The following is a 20,988-nucleotide window of genomic DNA, read 5'->3' on the forward strand; positions in this document are numbered from 1 at the left end:
GTTCCTGTGCAGCACTGATTTTTTACTGCACCATAGGAGGAGTCACACCTTTTGTTCACCCAATGAAAAGTCCAGTACATGATTAATAGTATTATTCTCAGTGAGATTTTACACTTTCAGACAGGTGTTTGTTGTTAACATGGCTTTCTACGTGTGATATGTGCACACAGGTACCGGGGCCCAACTGATTAAAGGATGCTGACATGCAGGCTGGGTTTATCTGTGGTTGCACTTTTTGAGTTTATCCACATTGTCCTGCTATGTCATCATGCCTGCTGGGAGTTTAAGGTCTATATATATATATATATATATATATATATATATATATATATATATATATATATATATATATATATAAACTATTAACTAGTGATACTTGAATTTTCTTAATTTCCTGCCTGAAATTCCTAATAAATTACCAAAAAAAGAAAAATGCCAGATGTAGCAAATGATTATAAAAAGTCAGAAGTTTCAATAAACACTCAATTTAAAAAAAAGAAAGAAAGAAAGACAAAAAGACAGAAAAGGATTTTATGGCATAATGGTTCAGGTTTGAAAGGGTTCGTTGACCACGAGGAACTACAAGTCCCATGATGCCTTGGACCTTGCGCATCTGAAATATGCCGACAGCGTTAACTTTGTTTCTAATTACAGTTTACAATAACTCGTTGTTCTTATGCCCGCATATTAATGAAGACCCAGTAAACAAAAACAGGGACAAAAAATGACCCCCCCCCCCCCCCAAGCAGAAACAATGAAACTAGCTCTGCAGCTAACAGTTAGCCCGGAAATGATAGGACACGGGGGAGGGGCTTTAACCCTGGGAGGGTATGTGAGGGACTTCAGGCGGGTATGCAGGTCTTTTCCCTCTCAGCCCGAGCAGACGATGGACCTTTGAAGAGTTATAAATTATAGACTATAAACACACAACATGGAAGCAAAAAAGGCCGAGACGATCTGGTCTGCTTCGCTAAATACTTCAAGGGACGGCGGTTAAGAGTGAACGTGGTGAGTACTGGGTCTGCACGTGGAGGGAGTGCACAGCGACTTATATCGCAAGCACGTGCAACCATGTGGCGATAAAGTAGAACTTGTGCTCCGATTTTTAAAGTGCATTCACTGGCTTAAGCACCACTTTAGTTAAATGTAGGACACATTTAGCTATTCTTTAAAATTATTTTAAGGGTCACGGTTTTCACGTTTTTGTGGAACCAGTTGTTGCTCAATTCTGCAACAAATATTTTAAGCAATTCTGCGCAAAGTAAAAGATTCCCTGATTCACTCATTAAACATTTTAATTAATGCATTTTTTCCGATTATGAATGCTCAGCTGTGTACATGTCATAGACTGTATATAAAAGATGGACATAACATTGGCGCCTGAAAGTTATTAAATGCCTTAGAGCTGCACTTTTGCCTAATTGTCAGCAGGGGGTAAACAGCTTTCTAGACATCTATGCAAAAAGGACATTACTGAGGTCAGAGGAAAGAAGCAAACATTTTCCTGAAGAGTTTGTTTCATTGCTAATAAACCTGATGAAGCAGGAAATGCTTTACAGTGGACCTGCTTAGGCCCCTTTATACTTGCTGCATTGGTTATGTGGTGCTCAAATGGTGATGTCACCACAGCTCTGTGGCATTTATACCAACACCAAGGGTATGAGTACACACTACGATGTTGCCACTACTATACCATGGGTGTAGACATAAACACTGGAAGCAGAGAAGGGTTTTATTTCATTATTAACAGTGACACGAATCATACACTCAGATTTTCAACACAGTGGTGGTAGCTCTCATGTGAGGCTTAAAAAAAATTTAGATGTGCCAACCAGCTGACACAATGCCAAAGTGTGGCATGTGACGACACTTGAGGGCGAGTATAATGGGCCCATGAGTCTCACAGTCAGATGTGCTATTTACAAAGAATAAGAAAAGAATAATCCTTTAATTGTCCCACAAGGGGAAATTTGGGAGTGTCTGGTTTAAAAATAAATTATTATTATTATTAATAATAATGGTAATGCCAGAAATCTTTTGCTTGAGGTGTCATAAAGGCAAAGTGTCACTGACTGTGTCCTTTTATATACAGTTTATGCTACATGTTGCAGACAGTGAGTACCCTCAAAGTCTGAGCAACACTGCTGGACAAACGCATGACACAATTTCTAAATTACTACACACTCGTAGTGGTTGGTTAAAGGGTTTTGGGCGGCGTTTGGATTTGTCTCTGTTAAAATGAAAAGCTCCTTCTGCCATGCGACCTTTACAAATGTGCCTTTCAGCCTGTTTTACTACAACAAAGCCAGATTTGCAAGTCATTTGAGGCTCCAGTAATCAATTTCCAAAGCGCATAAAATGCCTTTTGCTCATGATTAAGATCATTGTGTTTGTGTCTTAATTGTTTTTCAGCCTTCACGGTGGGATTGGATGACAGTGCAGAGGCTGGAGAATGCACAGGGCTGTTTAGCAGACTGAAGGCTGGCTGAATGCAGTCGGAGAACAATGTGATCACCTGGAGATGAAAGCAGAGCAAGAAGAAAACAGCCTGTGAGCCTTTTTTCTTCTTTCTTCTTCTCTTAACAAACGAACCGGTTCCAGCCTGTGACGACAAACTAAATAAACTTTTCTGACACCTACTATGAGAGCTGAACTCCAGCTCCTGATTCTAGCTTTTCTCTGAGGCTCACTTATTTATGATAAATGTTTTTATGATGAATTGTCATGTTGCCTCAATCTTTAAAAACAACTACTGTGTTTTCCAGGTGAGAGGAAGATGACTGGAAGAAGACTGTATTTTGCCACATGGTCCTGAGAAATAGGCTTTCATGCTGGTCTGAGATCAGGTGAGTCTGTATAAGATGCTGGTACTCGAACATTTTCAGCCTGTGATGACAAACTAAACAATCTTTTCTGACACCTACTATGAGAGCTGAGCTTCAGCTCCTGATTCGAGCTTTTCTCTGAGGCTTCTGGAGTAATCCTGTAATACCATGTGATGCTAGGAATGTCTCTATGTGAATAATAACTGAGCTGCTCTCGTTTACAGCCCGACTCAGGATGGCAGATGGTGATCTAGTTTCTTTACGGTAAGTCTGTTTATATGCGATGCATGTGGGAGAGCCAGTGACGAGGAAAACTCAACACCTCGTGTATGAGAACTTCCAGCTCATGGCTTGTTTTGCTTTTCTCCTCCTGTCACTCACATGAATGTGTATTTGTGTCTTTCAGGTGTCGTATTCAGATGTCGTCACCAGATGGGGAAGCTGCTCACAGGACAAACCCAACAAAGATGATTTAAGGGACAGGAGGATGTTGTTTTATGAAGTTATTTAAAAATACTTTTTCAAATTTGCCAAATAAAAGTTAAACTCTTGTTTTCTGAATGTCTGTGTGGTGGTGCCATTCTATTGAAATTATGATGCCTGATTAAAGCCAAAAATGAAGATTTATGCCAAATTCATCCACCATGGGTGGAGTTTGTGAATTAAAGAATGAGGTGACAGGATTTAGAAATTGATAACACAGGTGCACCACCCTAAGAGTAAAGAACAAAGTGGGTACAGCTGCAGTTTAGTCATACTAACTAGACAGTCTTTGGATATTTAAAATCACAGCTGTGCACTGGGAGGTAGAGCAGGGTGACTAATTAAGAATCTGCTGTTGAATCCATGCAGATGTCAGTGTCCTGGGAAAAGATGAAGCATCCATCCGCATGATGAAGGTTAAAATAAGTTTAGTGGTCAAAACGATGGAAGCATAGAGAGAAGGAGAACGTGTTTAGATTAGAGGTCAGGTGTTTTTTGATGGTCTGTACCAGAGCTGAGTAAAGAAAAAAATCAAAGTACTGTTCTGGTACTTTCTGTGGGGGCCTCGGAGGAGAAACAGACACAGCCTCCGGTCACATGAATAGAAAATGACCTCCCTGCGTGTTTTCCCTTCGGAGCGACTCATTTGCGTTTTCCCTGCCTGCGCCGAGGCTCATTGCGTGCTCGGATTTCCATACAGGTGCGTCGGCTCCGGCTCTCGTTTGACTGTCAAAGCAGGCGCCGGTTTGTTTTTTTTTTCTCTCCGCCCACGCAAGCATCCAGCTTTACCGGGGAGGAGCGCAGAGGAGTGCCTTTACGCCGCGGAGAGCCGACACACACACACGCATATACTCACACAGCCTCCTCCCCCCGCCGACTCCGTACTCATCTACCGGTGAAACGCCACCGACTCCCGGCCCTGAACGGTCCTCGCCGCCGCTGAAGCCCGGTCTGCACCCGGCAGCGCACGCACTCGAACAGCGGTCCTCTCCCCGGTAGGCCTGACGGTAAGAGCGGCTTTGTCATTCACTCGCTGTCACCACACATTCACGACGAGGTAAATTTATGTCCTTCCTTTATGAGAGGGAGGACAGAAGCTGCTGTAAAATGGGAGGAAGACGGCGATGGGGCTGTAGCATTGCCTGTAATTAAATGATGAAGGCCTTTTCATGCACCAGTTGGCTGGTGGAGAAGCGCAGCAGGATGGATGCTGGTGGAGGAAACTGGCACCGGCAGCCGACCTACTTAGATCCATTAAAAAGATGAAGAGCAGGAGGAGGGAGACAGCTTCCAGTAGAGAGGGCTTAACCGATCCATGATTGAACTCTGGCTGTGTCTTGCTGCTGTAATGTGGGCAGGGTGGGGCAGGGTACAAGTAATACAAATAAGATAAGAACACGAAACCTGTTTTCTAACATTAAATATATTAAAATATCCCGAGGTGTCTTAAGAAAGAGACAAAACGCGTTTTACCCTGATTATTTACATTTAAATGGTGTAACTCCATCCTTTTTCTGGGAACAAGAGACAGAAAAATGGAAAACAGTTCATGACCTGCTCTTCTTTTAAGAAATTCGCTCTGTAGCTGTTTTTCTTTGAGCTTTCCGTCTCCACTAAACGCATCAGTTTATTCTTGCTCTACTATAAACATTTTACATGTCAATAGGATTCAAATACAATGGATAAACCTAACAAAATGAGGAAAGCACAATTTTAATGTGGCCTCATATTTTCCCACTAGCGCTGTCCCATACTGCAAATTTTGGTATGATCCAATACCAAGTAAATACAGGGCCAGAATTGCCGATACCATCACCGATACTTTAACCAATAAAGGCAGCTCATGTAGGGGAGAGCAGTGTGGCATAATGTAAGAATTGAATCATAGATTTGCCAAATGCTCAACTCGTTTTAATGATCACCAAATCACTGATTTTAAACTTTCCACAATAATGCGTTAACACAACAATAACACAACTTTAAGCTTTTTATGTATTTTGAAGACCTGGAATGTAAACGTGGAGTCTCTAAAGCAGTCACTGTTGCTGAAATTTGCTCTAGGCTATAAATAAAATAGATGCGACAGTCGACACAAAGGTTGAGACATTTTTCATAGCGCATGTTTGAAGCATATATTTTCTTTTAAAAAAGAGAATAGAAACAAAATATCAAATCCTGTAGCGCCAGTATCAATCTGATACCAGTATCAGTGTTGGTATCGATACTATCAATATTTGGATCAATCCTCCCACCTCATTAAATCAAGCCCTTTTACTTATTTTACTTCTGATCATTTTACTGCGCAGTCTCTCTGAAACCTGCTTCTCCATTATGTACATGGACACTGCAGTATGTCTAATCCCACACAAACCATCCTTCTGGAGTCAGAGGTCAACAGCCAATAAAATCGTATTCATCCACAGCTGAAAATAGTCCTCAACCCGAGTGCAATTTACACCTGTTAGAGTAATGTTTGCAAAAAGTTGTTTATTTTGTTTTTTTAAACGTGAGTTTTATTTTGAAAAATTAGAAAATAACACAACACTGGTTCTCTCTGTGCAGAGCTTATCCACGCAGTGAATTATGACTCAGAGCAGAAGTGAGGTGTGGTGAGGCGACAACAAAAATACTCCCGCTTCAAAAAGGAGCTGGAGCAGGATCAGTCGGCTGCTTTTACTTCTTTTAGCACTCTAAAATTGGCGCAGTTGCAAAACAAAAACGAGCTTTAATCATCTGTGTAGTAGAGCTGTGTTTTTTTTCAGTCTCTGATCTGTGTGTGTGTTTGTGTGTATACACAACAGTAGCATCATGGAGGAGTGGGACATCCCACAGATGAAGCGCGAAGTGGAAAGCCTTCAGTATCAGCTGGCAATCAACAGAGAGAAATCTTCCATCACTGTCACTGAGTGAGTCCACCTGCTGCACGCACACACACACTCGTTTCCTCTCTGTTCAGTACAGCGTGTGACCCGTTGCTGACCCTACGACTCTCTCTTTCTTTGATCTTTTTTGTAGGCTGGTGAAATGGATCGAGGGATGTGTTTGTGAAGATCCATTTTTGAACCCGGAGCTCATGAGAGCCAATCCCTGGGTGGAGAAGGGCAAGTGTGTGATCCTCTAGCGGTCACACACACACACACACACACACACACACACACACACACACACACACACACACTCATATATATATATAAATATACACGCACACGCACACACACAATCACGGATGCATACAAACTGAAGGATGACGCACTGCACTAACTCACATGCTCGCTCACACACACGATCAGTGCTATCACCGCTTTTCTCTGAATGCTTTCTGTGGAGACGAGCGTATGTGTGAGTGTGCAGCACCGAGTAGCTTTCTAGAGGTTTGTTTTGATGAACAGCACCTTTTTATTGGCTCTTTACACTGTCAATCCAAATAAAGACTGTTTTGAATTTAACACGTATTGATTAAGATTCTTTCATATGATACAACAACAACAAGTACAGCTGAGAATGAGACAGTAGCGTGTGTGTGTGTGTGTGTGTGTGTGTGTGTGTGTGTGTGTGTGTGTGTGTGTGTGTGAGAGAGAGAGAGCACTACAGCAGATCTCTGATGTAAACATTTCGTCTGACAGCGTTGGACATGCCCTCATTAAACCGGAACCACACGTCACTGTTGCCCACTGCTGTCCCCATAGATAGATCTGCTCTCTTCTCACCTGCGGAGACACAAACAGGCTTTGAATGCACTCATTCGGGTCCAAGTATTTTCAGATTTGATTAAGCTGGTGGCTTTTTTCACAATAAATTAAAAAGTTCATACTTCAATTAATATAAATTTTCCAGTCCAAATTTCTTAAACCAAAGAGTTTTCTGTCATTTCAGCTCAAACCATTGACTTTTACATCAATAAATCCCACAACAGAGCTGATGCTGATCTGTTTAACTAGTTTAGCTCCAGTTTCACACTAAGGGTGAATTTTTTATTTTTTTTTTGGATGGAGGACTTGAGGAGGTGGAAATAAGTTATGAACATTATCAGCCTTCAACTTCCAGTGGAAAATTTGCAGTTAGGCAGCAACACTGCGACACTGTTCATTTACAGTTTATTTTTAACTTGTTTTATTAGCTCTACTTTTGATCTCCTCCTTCTCCTGAGGAGCTAAATGCTAACTACTTGCTAACAGTGGTGTCTTCCAGTGAAAACAGCCGCCTGCTGCAGTGTAAAAACGACACGATGAGAGCAGTGAGGCTGAAGCCGCAAGTACAATAAAAATCTGATCCATCGGCGTAAATATCTGTGTATCTGTGGCTCAACATAAAGCTCTGTAAAGACGATGAAAGCTGCAGACTGATAATCATTTAATCCATACCATCCTTTCACTCTCACACTGTTGTCACATTATTGCATAATTCAACTATGCACCCATCTAAAGTACTGATGCATACCGTTGACGCAACCAGATCCAAATTAGTGCTTCTCAGTCCTCTCCACAAACCGATCCAATCAAAATAAAAGTCTGGGAAGCATAACAGAGGATGTGGAGCTGTGCCTGTTTTAGTAAATAAATCCTGCTTTGACCTACAAATGACCACAGGTCTGCGTTTCCACCCTGATTACACTGCTCATCAATGCCCCTGATGGTGTGGTTTCAGGAGGGTTAGTGCTTTTAATGGGACTTTTTGGTCATACGGTAAATAAGACATGCACAGAGACATGTTACGGGTCCTGAGCTAACAATGATGCACTTTTCCAGAACTGCAGGAGGGGTGGAGATTTAATGTATTCAAACAGCAGTCACAGTTGCCTCCACTGACTCAAAAGCACCAGCAGGCTCAGAAATTACCCTGAAGAGTTTTATTAGCATCCAAGGACTACAACTGCTACGTCTCAGGAAAATGTAGTAAACTGATTTTAAGGAATACTGGACATTATTATTAATGTACATTTTAGGAAATAAATATTAAGTATGTTTGTTCTATTGGCTGATGCATAAATATAAGGAACGCGCTGTGCAAAGTAGTTTATTTGGCTAACACAGATCTGATAATAAATGCAAGTGGTAACAGTGCTGGCAGACCAACAGCTCTGCCTGCAGGCTGCAACAAAAACGCTTAATTACCAAAGTTACATAACACACATTAGTTGTTACCTTTGGTGCATGTGGACCTGATGTGCTTCGAGGCATTAAGTATTAAAAAAATCAGAGCAGCCTGTGTTTTCCACATTTGAGATAAATGAAGTCAGGTACCTGTGTCTGAGGACGGCTGTGGTCTCTGGGGTTTAGGGGCAACAGCTCGACCAAAGAAATCCACCTCAGGCTGCAGGACGCAAACACAACAACAAGTGATGAGAAGGATGCAGTTAAACAGGAAGTTTCAAACGTTTTGTCCTCAATAACGAGGTCAATATCAGTGAACAATCACACACACACTCTCTCTCTCTCTCATTAGCCTAATTTCCCAGTTGTCTCCATCAGGGACTGTGACCCAGTGGCTTCTTATTAGCCTCATTCCTGCCCTCTAGAGGGAACTATTATAACTCATCTAGGCTCAGTGCAGACAGGCTGCTCCACTCTGGCTCCACCAGCAGGCACCAACTAACACCCACATGTGTGAGGAGCACAGTGACCACACCCTGAACATACAGTAGAGTCTATAACAGTAAACATGTTACCGTCAGTGGAAACTTGAGCTCTGTGTTTTTTTTCTTTTGTGCAGTGCTGCGAAAAACTAAGCACACCTCACGACTCAGTAACAGCAATATTGAGGTTGAAGGCATTCAGAGGAGTTTGTGTATGACTCAGTGACTACAAGGTGACCATTTCCTGTGGTTGTAAAACCGCCCCAAACCATCACCCCTCCACCACCGTGCTTAACAGCTGGTGTGAGGTATTTGTGCCAATATATTACGTTTGGTTTCAGCCAGAAATACTTAATACTTTCTTCTTAATAGACAACGTTTCACCATGAAAGTGTGCCAAATGATAATCTGAGGAATTAAAGAATAATCCCAGCGGATTATTTCAGTTTTTTTAATAGGCAAACATGTTGTGCAGCTAATGTGGGGCAATCAGAAATTAGAGAAAATTTAAGATCAGTTTAGAACCAGTAAACAAAGCCTGTATGTGGTTTATAAAGCTTTCTCCTATGGTAGTGCTTCTCCTCCCCCCCGGTGTCAGCTGGTATACACTCCCACCCCCATGAACTGTATCAAAGGTTAAGAGGGGGCACTTTCAAGTTAAAAATAACAAATAAATTATTTAAATAAAAGAAAAAAATAAGTGTTTTTTCTGTTTTCAGGCCAAAAATAACAACTACAAATCAGACCATATTATCAAGCAGTGTTGGTCCAGCAGCTAACAGCGCGTCAAAGTGTTTGTGCGCCTCACCCTGCTCTCCACTGTGGTCTGCTTGACGATGTTCTCCAGCCTCTGCTGGTGGTTCCTGCTTGCTTTAGGACCGGCGCTCTTTTTGTCCTCCGCTTTCTGCGTCACACAGACACGGCGCATTACAAACACGTCACGTTAATTAGCATGCGCGGGGCCAGGTGCCACGTGTGCCTGAGTCTCACCGGTGCTGGGTTTCGCAGCAGCATCAGTTGCTCGGCCCTCCTCATCTTCTCCTGCTCCATCTCTCTGCTGATGGTTTGTTTGGCCTGGTACGTCAGCTGGCGGCGCGGAGGCAGGCCTGGAAACCTCACCACCTCCTCTACGCGCCTGGAAACCCGCAGTAAACACAAACAAACGAGACGCTCGTTGTTTACACGCAGTAAACACAAATGCACTTGTGATGCAACTGACACTCGGCTGAACCCTGTTAGATGACGAACAATAACAAAAAGCTTCCACTTCTGGTGCCGTGGTTGTTGTTTTGGTTTTTCCCCCCCAGAATAAAACCCAGAATCTCTTATTCTCTAAAACTTTAATCCTCTTACTGCTGATCTCTAACTCAATCCACACACACACACAAACACTCTCACTCACAGCCCTGTGGACCAATAAATACAATAAAAGCAGTCACACGGTTCAGACGGCTATTTATTGTGGAATAGCATTATGTCAACCGTGTTATCATTAGCATCTACATCTGCAGATATCATCTTTAACATCTGAATCCATACAATTCAACAGCAGTTCTGTAACAAACAATAAAAATGAACAACTGGTTCATATTACTAAAATCTAGCAGCAGGTTACTTTTAAATTCATTTTTAACCGTATTAGGACATATTAGGGATTTATAAGGACACACAGTCTTCTGCGTGAAAGCAGACATCAGTTCTAGGGTTTATTTTAAATGACCTCTCCTCATCTTTCCCACTCTTCTTCCCTGCACATCTCCTCCTGCTCACAGCGTCCGACATGACCAATCACCAACTGCGGCCAAAAAGAGAGCAGTCCAATCAAATAATCTTGTCTCCCTGAGCGCATCCGCTGTTTGTAATGTTAAATGTTTAGATCCATGGTTGTACTCTGTGCCTTTTATGCGTGAGATATCAGAGAGTGGAGTTGTGGTGCGCTTGAGAGGGCAGGTACAGAAAGGTGTAGATCAGCAGCAGCAGCAGCAGAGCCAGCACTAGAGGCAGGCCCCAGTCGTTGGTGACCAGCACTTCATCACAGCGAGCCTGTAGAAAGGAGCCGTCCTGGGCGTCCCGCTGCTCCTCCACACGGGCCGGCATGGCTGAGGTAACAAGCTGGTTATCCCATTCTAACTGCAGCAGGCGCCGGCATCCTCAGAATCTCAAAAATGAGGGTGACTTTTAAGTAAAAGTCTCTCAAGTTAAAAATGCTCTTTTTCTTCTTTTATCCTTTAATTCCTCAACCTTTCAAAAGGCCACCTCGTCACTTACTGCCTACTAACCTATCTAACTTAAACCCACCCCTCCTTCCATCCTCTCCTCCATTCACCTGCATTTAACGGTGAGGATTTACTGCTTGCTACCCTGCTTCAACCACGACCATCACACACACACACACGCCCACCAGGTGTTAAGGGGATTAATCTCTTAAGCCTCCATGCAGAGAACCACAGTGTGGACAAGAGCAGTGACCTTCAACACCCCTCAAACACACATCAGCTCTGCATGAGTCCAGTGTACAGTGGAGTCCAGCCAGGTGTGCGTACGTGTGCGTGTACTCACGGCTCCAGCACGTAGGTGTACTGTCCCTCTGGAGTGCGGTCCTGCCTGTAAGAGAGATTGTATGCCAGCATGGTGTCGATCAGCTCACGCATCTGCTCCTTCTCTCTGCTGCTGAACAGCTGTGGATTCACCTGAAAGAAAAATAAGAAACTTTGATATCATGACCCACCCACATCTATCTAAGCAGACACAGAGGCTAAAACCTGGCATTTCAGGTCCTACATTTACAATGCTTTTTGTCAAATTTAATGTTTGATGTGCAAAGTTTAGGTTTATAAGATCTGCATCATAAAACCATAGATTTGTTTAAAAAAAAAGGCATCATCATCATTGCATTCTGCACATTTTGCACAGTTTTGGAGTTTGGGCTGAACATACAGGCATGTACCAAGGTTACAATGTAAGCTTTTACATACGGGCCGTAGTTTGGGACAGATGATGTCGAGAAGCAAGGTGAGGATATCGAGGGTCAGGCTGAGCTGACTGATCCTCGCTCTGATGCTTGCTGGGGTGTCGGCCAACATGGTGGATAGAGCGTTCTTGCAGCTGAGGAGCCGGGAGGAGGCCTGGACGGGACACAATAGTGACTGATCAGCAATGATGCCTTAAAAAAAAAAAAAAAAACGTGTTCTACTCCTTTTATCACTTTTCCTTCGCACTGCTGCACGTGTGTGTAGGAGAGTCGTACCTCGTGCTGACTGTGGGGATAGCTGATGCGGGGCACGTTCGTGTGGGCAAACAGGAAGTGAAATGTGATGGAAAGGAAGGGCAGGTATTTCATCAGAGAGAAGTTCTGCCCGTGCAGAATCACGTGGCTCAGCTTGTCTGAGAAGGCCAGCCAATCCAGCGCCTCGCACGCGCTCTGGAGGTTTGGGTCCCTCACACGCATGGACAGATAATTATCATACAGACCCTGAGGAAAAGAGATGTAACGCAACATTACACAGTGAACTACTTTATATTCTGGAAACTTCCACACGAGTCAGTGCTCCTCCTCAGCTTTTCTGTACTGCTCATATTAAGCACGGTTAAAGCTTCAAACATTGAGGTCAGCGTGAGTTAAGAAATCCCTGTGAGCCAAAAACTCAGAAGCCCCACCCACCTGCTTTTCAAACCTTCTGTTTATGACAAGCAACCAATCAGAAGAGAGTCGGCTTGGAAGAGTTAAAGAAGCTTGTTTCAGACAATCGATGAGCTGAGGAGCGGCGTGAGGGCCCGATATAAGATAACAAGCAACTTGAAATGAGCAGAGCAGGTCCCATAGAGTTTCCTGTATTACCTGAGAAACCTTTTCATATTCTCCACTAGACGAAGCCAGATGCAAGATGTGCTGGAACCTGTGAGCTCCACTTCCTGAACCCGGTCCGTCCTCAAACCCCTCACCGACACGTTTCCTGAAAATAATGAGTAGGTCGGAAGAAGTCCGGTTTTAGATCATTTATCAGTAATTTGCAACATATTGTCCTCTACACACCTCATACACCTGCTGTACGTTTTATTTGTGCCAAAGATTTAACATTATCTTATGACTGTTTACGATGGTCTGGCAGTCGCTTGTTTTTTAGGCAATTCAGTTTTATTTATATAACACCAGCCACCTCAAGGTGCTTTATATTGTAAGGTAGAGACCCTGCAATCAAATGAACGCCTGTGAGTAAGCACTTGGCAAGAGTGGGAAGGAAAAACTCCCTTTTAGCAGGAAGAAACCTCTGGCAGAGTCAGGCTCAGGGAGGGAAAAGAAAAGACACAGTGACTCGTTTCAAGGCTTCCTACGACTTTCACCTGCTTCAATTGAAGACTTTAAAAGACATTTTAATACTAAGCTCAGTTCATATGCGCTATGATTATCTTCAAGGTTTATCTATTTATTTAGTGATATTTGCATAATTTTCACACCCATAGGTGTGAATTTTCGTCTCTCTCTCTGTGTTAGCCCTGTGACAGACTGCTGACCTGTCTCGGGGAACTCGCCGTACCGTTTTGTACGTGGTAACTGGAAGATTTCCTGCCACAGATGGAACAAGCCTTTGTTCTGGTCCTTCTGCCCCACAGAGATGCTCTGAATCGTCTTGCTGTCCAGCTGCTTGACGCCACGACTATGAAGGAACTGGACAGAAGCACAAACACATGTTTACACCGAATTCTTCACACTGGCTGTGCATCTGGTGGGCTTTCCTTCTCAGCCGCGCCACCCACCTGCAGCGTGTTGATGCAGGACCGGATGTCGTTGTCGGTCTTCTCGCACAGTGACATCAGGGTGCCCGTGTCTGCCTTCAGCCCCTGGCGGAGTGAGATCTGCAAACAGCGATTTCGTTTAAACAAGGATCAGCAGCGCGTGTCGAGATGTGTGCGTGCATCTGTGACTATGCTGACCTCTGCCAGTCTCTGTGTCAGGCGGGAAGGCTGAGTCTGTGGGAAAGCCAAGAGGAAAGCCTGCTGCCTGAGAGGCCGGAGAGCTGGGACATAACTTAAAAAGAAACAGATGACTTTAAAACAATAAAGAAGTAAAAATAAAGTAAAAACAAATAACAGATATTCACAGTTCCCACTCTGCTGTTAATGCCACAGTTTCTCTTACAGGTCGTTACAGATGCAGATGATTGGTCGCAGTAGGATGGACTCCCTCTTCTTCTTCTTCTTCGCCGTCTCCGCGCCAGCCTCACCCCCGTGTCCGTCTTTCCTGTTCAGAACTGCCAGCAGTATGTTGATGGCGGCCTGCAGAGCACATCAAAGGGCAAAGCATTAAGAACGGCTGCGGTCATTTAGCTGCTCTTTACCAATTTAAAGCAGGAGTGTACCGCAGGTGCTCCGTCAATCTCATCGATAATGAGGCAGTTCGGCCTCTCATTGGCTCCCAAAACGGACTTCATCTGTGTCGCTGTGTCGATGCGTTTCTGGAACACCTCGGCGCTGCGATCGTCACTGCACAAACGTCAACAACGCCAAGTGAGGTTGTGAAGAAGGAGGATGACAGTAAACCTGCCATCTCCATGATTTACTGCCACTATCTGCTCACTTATTATTATTGTGCCTAACCTGGCATTGATTTCAACCACGTTGTACCCAGCATGCTTTGCAATGACATGAGCCAGGGTGGTCTTCCCCAAACCTGGAGGACCGGATAGCAACGCCACCTGGAGAGAGGCCAAAATAAATCACACCGTGTGTAAAAGCCAGGTAATCAAATGCAAACAGATGTGACAGATGTGCAGCTTTTAGACCTTAAATTTGGGTCGTTTGTACTGGTCCAGTTCTACCTCCAGCAGCTCCTCGGTCACCTCAATCTTGCTCTTGAAGCGATTTTGATTCTGATTTCCTTGATTGGGTTTAAATGCGTTCTGATTGGCAGCCTGTCTGTCGGATCGGGCAGGGCGGGACTTCCTCTCTCTTCCAAACACTACGGTGTCCCACAGCTTCAGCCACTTGAGCAGACAGCGGTTGGTGAACTGAACGACACAAGACGCGCCACATCAACAAGCCGCCTCCACAAAGACTTTTGAATAAGCCTTCCTCCTTAAAGTCACACAGAAACACTGCACATCACTTACATCATCGCTGAGCAGCTCTGTGTAGTGACGCGGTGAAAATCTGTCCACCCACAGCCGAGATGCTCGGCCCTCTGTGTCCTCTGGATCCTCGTTTTCTTCATCTTCTGGGTTTTCAGACTCAACTAACGCGTCGTTTACACTGCTGGAATGTGACATAAACACAAAAACACAGTTAAAACTCCTGCTCGTGTATGTAAACTCAGTCTTGATGTGTCTCACTGTGTCATAGTCTCCAGTGTCCTGAGCTTTTCCTAGTGTCAGTTTGTGTTTTGTACCTTTTTCTAGTTTCCTGAAAAAAACATCTGCTTTACTTTTTCCCCTGCTTTTCTGAATTTTCTGTTTTGATGGTCCTGCCCTCTGAAAATGACATGGTTCTCTTGGCCTCATCAGGTGGTGACCTCCAGCTTGCACTAGGGTGGTTTGAAAATGAGTGTGAAGCGGCCGGGGTGAAAATCAGCACCTTCACGTCAGAAAGCTGGTGATTTAGTGGTCGCTCTCTGTTGCTGCCCTCACCTACAGACTTTAGTGACCAAAAGAATGAGATTGTGGATATTAGAGGGGGAAATGAGCTTCTTCCAACAGGTGGCTTGATCCTCCCTTAGAAATGGGGTGAGGAGTTCAGTTGTACAGGTCAAAGCAGAGTGGTTACTCCTCCGCATCAAAAGGAGCCTGTTGATGTGGTTTGGGTATATCAGACTGTGAGAAGACCTCGGGCCACAGCCAGGACAGGCTGGAGAAATGATGTCTCTTGGTTCCCCCCGAGGCAAGCTGGAAGAGGTGGCTGGGGAGAGGGAGGTCTAATTTTCCCCTCTGAGACTGATACTCCCGTATCCCGGATAAGCGGCAGATAATGGATGGATGGATCACACAGCACTTATTCTGTGCACTTCAACCACTCCATCTACCTCATATCACACGACCCATATAGAATCACAAACTACATAACGTGCTTGTGTTTGGACTGTGGGAGAAAGGCTGAGGAAACCCACTCTGGGACATCAGCTGGGATGTAAACCAAGAGCTTGCTGTGAGGCGACACCGCTAACCACTCCACCACTCACGCCATCTTATCAGTCTCAGCTGTTGTGAGGTTTTCTGTTTTTGTTATTTTACAACCAGCCCAGTCTGTGTCTTCTTTTGAGCCCCACATGAGTGTGTTGATGTCTTCGAGTGAAACAGGAAGTGAGTTACCTGGCTAACAGCTCTGTAAGACGCTGCGATTCCTCCACAACCTGTTGGTGGCGCTGCAAGATTTCAAAGGAACACAAGACATTGATGTGACTTTACAATAATTGTATGTTCTGCTATTAATGTAAGAGCTACAGCGCCTACATTATATCACACATTTTCAAATGAATTATATTTATAGCTTTTGTCACACTGGAAATCTAAACGCTCTTTTTCTTAGATCTTCCATAATGAGACGAGCAGATGAAAAGTCCCTCTATTACGTGCTGTAGCTATGAGAGCTGTACATGTAGAAAAACTGCTAAGTAAGCTGCTCTTCTATATTTCCCAGTCCTTCAACTTAGCCCCTGTTGTGCAGAATAAAAAAGTTAACGATGACAAAGTGAAGCAGAGCGTTAAAAAGCATGAAAGCTGTCCACTGAAGCTGCGCTTTGTGTTCTTCATTCACGCTTCTTTGAGCTTTGAGGAAAACTGATGCTGCGACAACTGGATATGTGAAGATTATTTCTTGGGTTTCTTCATCTTCTTATTAGCATTTAGCCGTTAGATTAACACAGAACACTAGCCAATCAGAGTTAGGGTCGGGACTTCGTGGTCTCTGTAAGTAGCGTGATGATGAGATTTCTTAATTTGCTTTTAAGTTTATACTTTAAGCACATCTAAGGTCATCTTTGAGGTCAATATTAATTATATTAATAGATTTCAATATAAATCCACATTTTTTAAATTAACACAATTTTAGTGGATAAAAAATATTCTTGGTAGATGCACTTTTTAACACTGGGTGCAGGGAAGGTCATGAGTCACTCACCCTGTCTGCTTCTTGCTCTCTCAGCAGTCCTATCGGCACTGCCAGCAGCCCCAGTCCACCCTGGGAGTTTGGTACTATTCTGGAGTCTGCTGCCTGAAGAGACACATGGAAATGTAGAGAGAAATAGAAATATTAACCAAACTCTGGAAGCTGCAGCTGCTGCACATGCTGCCTGTGCGACATTCAGCCTCACGGATAAATAACCGGGGGGCGTTTAACCTTTGTCTCTGCGTTCTCTTTCTGTCGGAGGTAGACCCGATTCCCAGACGAGTCCGTCACGCTGATGTAGTCTCCCTCTAAAGGAGGTCGCTTCAGCACACGCAGGGATGCCGGCGCTGCTGTGGGAGGTCGCTGTGGAGTCAGTGGAATCTCAGCAAAGCCGCTGATATCCAGCACAGCAGGGGTAGAGCTGGAACACAAAACATGTTCAGAAGTCTCAGATTTATATTAAAGGCTGAAATCACGTTTTTGTACAATTATGATTTTAAAATAACAATTTTATCGTGCAGGTTATTGTTATGCTCATCTCCACGTACAACAATCGCATCAAGGACAAAAACAGAAACTGCTTAAATATGATGGAAAAAAGACGACTGCATTCAGCACCAGCTACATCTGCTCCTCGGGCACCTGTGCGCCGCTGTGCCCCCAGCAATACTCGCCACTTTGCTTCAAATGACTGTCATGAATTGTTTTTAAGTGCATCTTACTTGTGTGTGAGTTTCTGCATTAAAATTTATTTCCGCTAGAAATGTTTGGGATTTTTAGGAACATCTTTTTGCTCCGGTATCAATTGAAAGAGATGCAGATGAATGTTAATATAATACATGTCCATTATTGATCTCAATACAATAGTTCAATAAAATCGCCACAATATAACAAAGCAAATGAGCTCAATAAGTAAAAATCAAGGTAAAAATAAAACATAAATAAATAAAACACATTGAAGGTGTCTCTGAGTAAAACAGGTCAATAAATTCAATGATGCTAAACAAATCATTTAAAAAAAACTTACCTGATGGCGTGAGAGGGCTCATAGTGCTCTGGAGAGGATGGCGGTGTGATGTCATCACTCAGTGAAGGGACTTTGCTCTCTTGAACTTGTGATGCGTTGAACAGTCGCTTGACCACACCGACGTCCTGCTTCTGTCGCTTTGCCTTTGGAGCTGAAAGAGGCAGGTTTAGATTAAAGCTGCAAATTAGACAGGTGTAAAATACAGGTGCACCCTGAGGGTGAACTCACTGATGGGTTGATCGTCCAGCAGGTGCTCTATATCCGAGATGTCGTCTCCTGGACCCTGACTGTGGCGTTTCCCCGGCTTGCATGTTTCCTCTACGGTGTTAAAGCACACATAAAATCATACATTAATTACTTCCTGGAGACTTAACCCTAACTTTATCTATCTTCACTTTATCACCACCATCCTCCTGAGCCTGACTGATTTGCTATCAGACCAGTATGGCTGTTTGCTGATCAGCTGACAAATGAAGAGGATGAAGAAGTGGGAGAAACACCCTTCAACCATGTTATAGGTGTTGAAGTCGCAAAGTCTGTCCTCAGAGGGCGCTCTGCAACTTCCCTGTTCCCAACATGTTTATATAGCCACAACCAGCCAGCTGAGCAGTCCGTCTTTATTGGGTCACGGGGGTTGGAGACAGAGAGCACTCACATGTACAATTTAAAATGAACCAAACTGCATGTCTTTGGACTTTGTCAACCAGTTTTCGTGTTATCGCATTTCAGAATTTATTTTATATTCTACTCTGGTTTATAAACGTAACAGTACATACAAATAATACAGTTTGACAAAGGGTTAGGTATTGTATATAGCTATAAATAAGTATGAATGAATGATATCAGAATCACGAACAATTGTACCACTGTGTGGTAAATGATTACTTTAAACTTTTCTCATTAATATGGGGAAATATTAGGGATAATAATGGAGCAGATTACATACAATTTCTGATGTGTGGAGCCTGTTTCATCAGAATAGACAAAGGACTAAACAAAGAATTTAGTTATAAGTCTTATTCAAATACCACATAGTATGTATAATCATGGAGTTCACGCACCCTTTGAGGGAATAATAAACCAAACAGAGACAAAAGTCAGCATTTGCTTGGATGTATAGTCCTGAACAGAACAGCACCATCAGTGAGGTGTCAGAGGGGTCCAAATTAGTTTTGCTGGATGATGATAACGTTAACTTCACTTGATTTATTTGGTGTTGCTAGTCCGGTTTCCTTTGCAGTTATCTGCTGGTGTGGAGCATCTGAAACTGTGACACCAAGAAACTGAATAGGCTGACTGGGAAGCCCAAGGCTGTGCTGGGGAGTCACTGGTCTGGTTGAAATGACCAAAATGCATAAGAAAAAGAGCATTCAGACCCCTTTTTTCCTTCATTTTTTCATAGCATAGTTTCAACAAAGTGATGGAAACATTCCTTAGAGATTTTGGTCCATATTGACATGAAAGCATCGCAGCTGCTGCAGATTTGTCAGCTGTAGATTGATGATGAGAATCTTGTGTTCCACCTCAAGCTATTGGATTGCAGAGAGGCCATTTGAATGCAGAGAACTCGTTGTCATGTTCAAGAAACCAGTTTGAGAGCATCTGTGCTTTTGTGGTAAGTTGTGTTATCTTGCCAAGCGCAGACATCAGATGATGTGCATACCATAGTCATAAAGGGATGGACATGGTCAGCAACAACACTCAGATTTGCTGTGGTGTTTAAATTATACTCAGAAGTATGCCAAGAAAATATACCACACTACATTTCACATTCACCAGCCTTAATCATGGATGGATCTATGTTTGTCTATGTTTATGAGTAAATTCTGGCTCTATAATTTGAACACAGCAACTGAAGTCACAGCAGAGAACATTTTTCCAGTCTTCTACTCTCCAGTTATGGTGAGCCCGTGTGAAGTGCAGCCTCATTTTCCCGTTATTAGTTCACAGAAGTGAAGTCTCCTGTAGCACATCTGCATCAAGGTTTGATGCAGATCTGCAGAGATTCTCTTCTGCATACCTTGTTGTAATAAGTTGTTATTTGTATTATTGTTATCTCCCTATCACTGGGTAATTTCTCTTTTTTGGGCCATTCTCTGTAAACCCTAAATATGGCTGTGCAGGAAATCCCCAGTAGATCAGCAGTTTCTGAAATACATGACCGTGTTTACATGCCTAAATGCATTCAATTGATACGACGTGACTAGCTGGTTAGATATGTGTGTTCACATATCTACACATATACTGTATATTAATAACCTATTTTTGACTTCTATAAAGTCACAGCTACACATATCTACATATACGGGTGACTGTAGAATCACTGCCTCTAAATCTTATTTGCAAACTCTACTTTTTATTGCACCTGTACAGATATCTCAAACTCTATTTTCATTATATTTATTATTTTTCTTTATCTTGTGCTATTATGTTGTAGCTTGAATGTATGCACTTCTATTTCTTTTTATTCTACCCGGAGTCTGTTTTTGTTGCGTTTTACTCTATCCGAACACAGCTTTCCCAAAGATCCTGAAAGCCATTTAAACGCACCTCAAGAGCCGCACTGTTCAAAAGCAAAGCAGCCCTAAATTAAGTCTACTCCTAAACAAAAACTCCACTTTTCTACGACGGTTTCCGAGAAGCAGCTCGGCGATTTAACAGTTGAATCACAGGCTAGCTACCCTTTGGGTAACTTGAGTGTTTTGGACTCACCCTCCATCTCAGCCAGCACCTCCAGCTCGTCGGCAAACTGCTCCTCGAAGTCGTCGTGTACCTCGAACAGTTCATCGTATTCGTCCATTTTGCCTGGTCCGATAAAACCCGAGACACGGCGGCTAAATAATCAGGAAAATATATATTTCCCCCGATAACTTCTTTCTCAGCTTCGACAGTAGCTTTGGCACAGTCCAGTTCCCGGCAAATTTTTTGTTGTGAAGTATTACATCCGGGTAACTCCGTTGCCCTCACTCCTGATTGGCTATCGCAGT

General features: G+C 43.3%; 2 protein-coding genes and 2 non-coding genes across 5 annotated transcripts; 3 read left to right on the plus strand and 1 right to left on the minus strand.

Moving 5' to 3' along the window:
- Positions 1-353: 353 nt before the first annotated feature.
- Positions 354-20,988, minus strand: chtf18 (CTF18, chromosome transmission fidelity factor 18 homolog (S. cerevisiae)). 2 transcript variants are annotated; one of them, XM_085162925.1, is made up of 22 exons: positions 20,714-20,983; positions 18,230-18,319; positions 18,002-18,152; positions 17,206-17,395; positions 16,987-17,079; positions 16,179-16,231; positions 14,988-15,129; positions 14,661-14,885; positions 14,476-14,573; positions 14,238-14,361; positions 14,018-14,154; positions 13,813-13,906; positions 13,636-13,734; positions 13,416-13,546; positions 12,719-12,833; positions 12,128-12,352; positions 11,856-12,005; positions 11,440-11,570; positions 9,871-10,015; positions 9,689-9,784; positions 8,549-8,618; positions 354-7,015 (listed from the first exon to the last, which is right to left on the minus strand). In XM_085162925.1, exons 1-22 carry the CDS (start codon positions 20,799-20,801, stop codon positions 6,894-6,896), a joined length of 2,769 nt encoding a protein of 922 aa, XP_085019051.1. In that variant the 5' UTR covers positions 20,802-20,983; the 3' UTR covers positions 354-6,893. The 2 variants fall into 2 exon arrangements, with proteins under 2 accessions (XP_085019051.1, XP_085019052.1); XM_085162926.1 differs by lacking the exons at positions 354-7,015; positions 8,549-8,618; positions 9,689-9,784 and having other exon boundaries at positions 9,926-11,030; positions 20,714-20,988.
- On the plus strand, positions 2,600-2,688 carry LOC146517223 (small nucleolar RNA SNORD60). Its single transcript, XR_014874796.1, has one exon. It is a non-coding gene; the product is annotated as a small nucleolar RNA SNORD60 (small nucleolar RNA).
- On the plus strand, positions 2,884-2,972 carry LOC146517224 (small nucleolar RNA SNORD60). The gene has a single exon (XR_014874795.1). It is a non-coding gene; the product is annotated as a small nucleolar RNA SNORD60 (small nucleolar RNA).
- On the plus strand, positions 6,116-6,754 carry LOC146517225 (guanine nucleotide-binding protein G(I)/G(S)/G(O) subunit gamma-13-like). Its single transcript, XM_085162931.1, has 2 exons — positions 6,116-6,214; positions 6,324-6,754. Exons 1-2 carry the CDS (start codon positions 6,117-6,119, stop codon positions 6,427-6,429), a joined length of 204 nt encoding a protein of 67 aa, XP_085019057.1. The 5' UTR covers position 6,116; the 3' UTR covers positions 6,430-6,754.

The sequence above is a fragment of the Neolamprologus multifasciatus genome, chromosome 6 (genome assembly GCF_963576455.1).
Source record: "Neolamprologus multifasciatus chromosome 6, fNeoMul1.2, whole genome shotgun sequence".
NCBI classification, from domain to species: domain Eukaryota; kingdom Metazoa; phylum Chordata; class Actinopteri; order Cichliformes; family Cichlidae; genus Neolamprologus; species Neolamprologus multifasciatus.

Coding starts and splice junctions, on each gene's coding strand:
- LOC146517225 (XM_085162931.1), top strand. CDS start 6,117: ATGGAGGAGTGGGACATCCCACAGATGAAGCGCGAAGTGGAAAGCCTT. Junction 6,215..6,323: donor TCTTCCATCACTGTCACTGA/GTGAGTCCACCT, acceptor TCTTTTTTGTAG/GCTGGTGAAATGGATCGAGG.
- chtf18 (XM_085162925.1), bottom strand. CDS start 20,801: ATGGACGAATACGATGAACTGTTCGAGGTACACGACGACTTCGAGGAG. Junction 18,320..20,713: donor GGTGCTGGCTGAGATGGAGG/GTGAGTCCAAAA, acceptor TTAACACCGTAG/AGGAAACATGCAAGCCGGGG. Junction 8,619..9,688: donor AGACCACAGTGGAGAGCAGG/GTGAGGCGCACA, acceptor TGCGTCCTGCAG/CCTGAGGTGGATTTCTTTGG.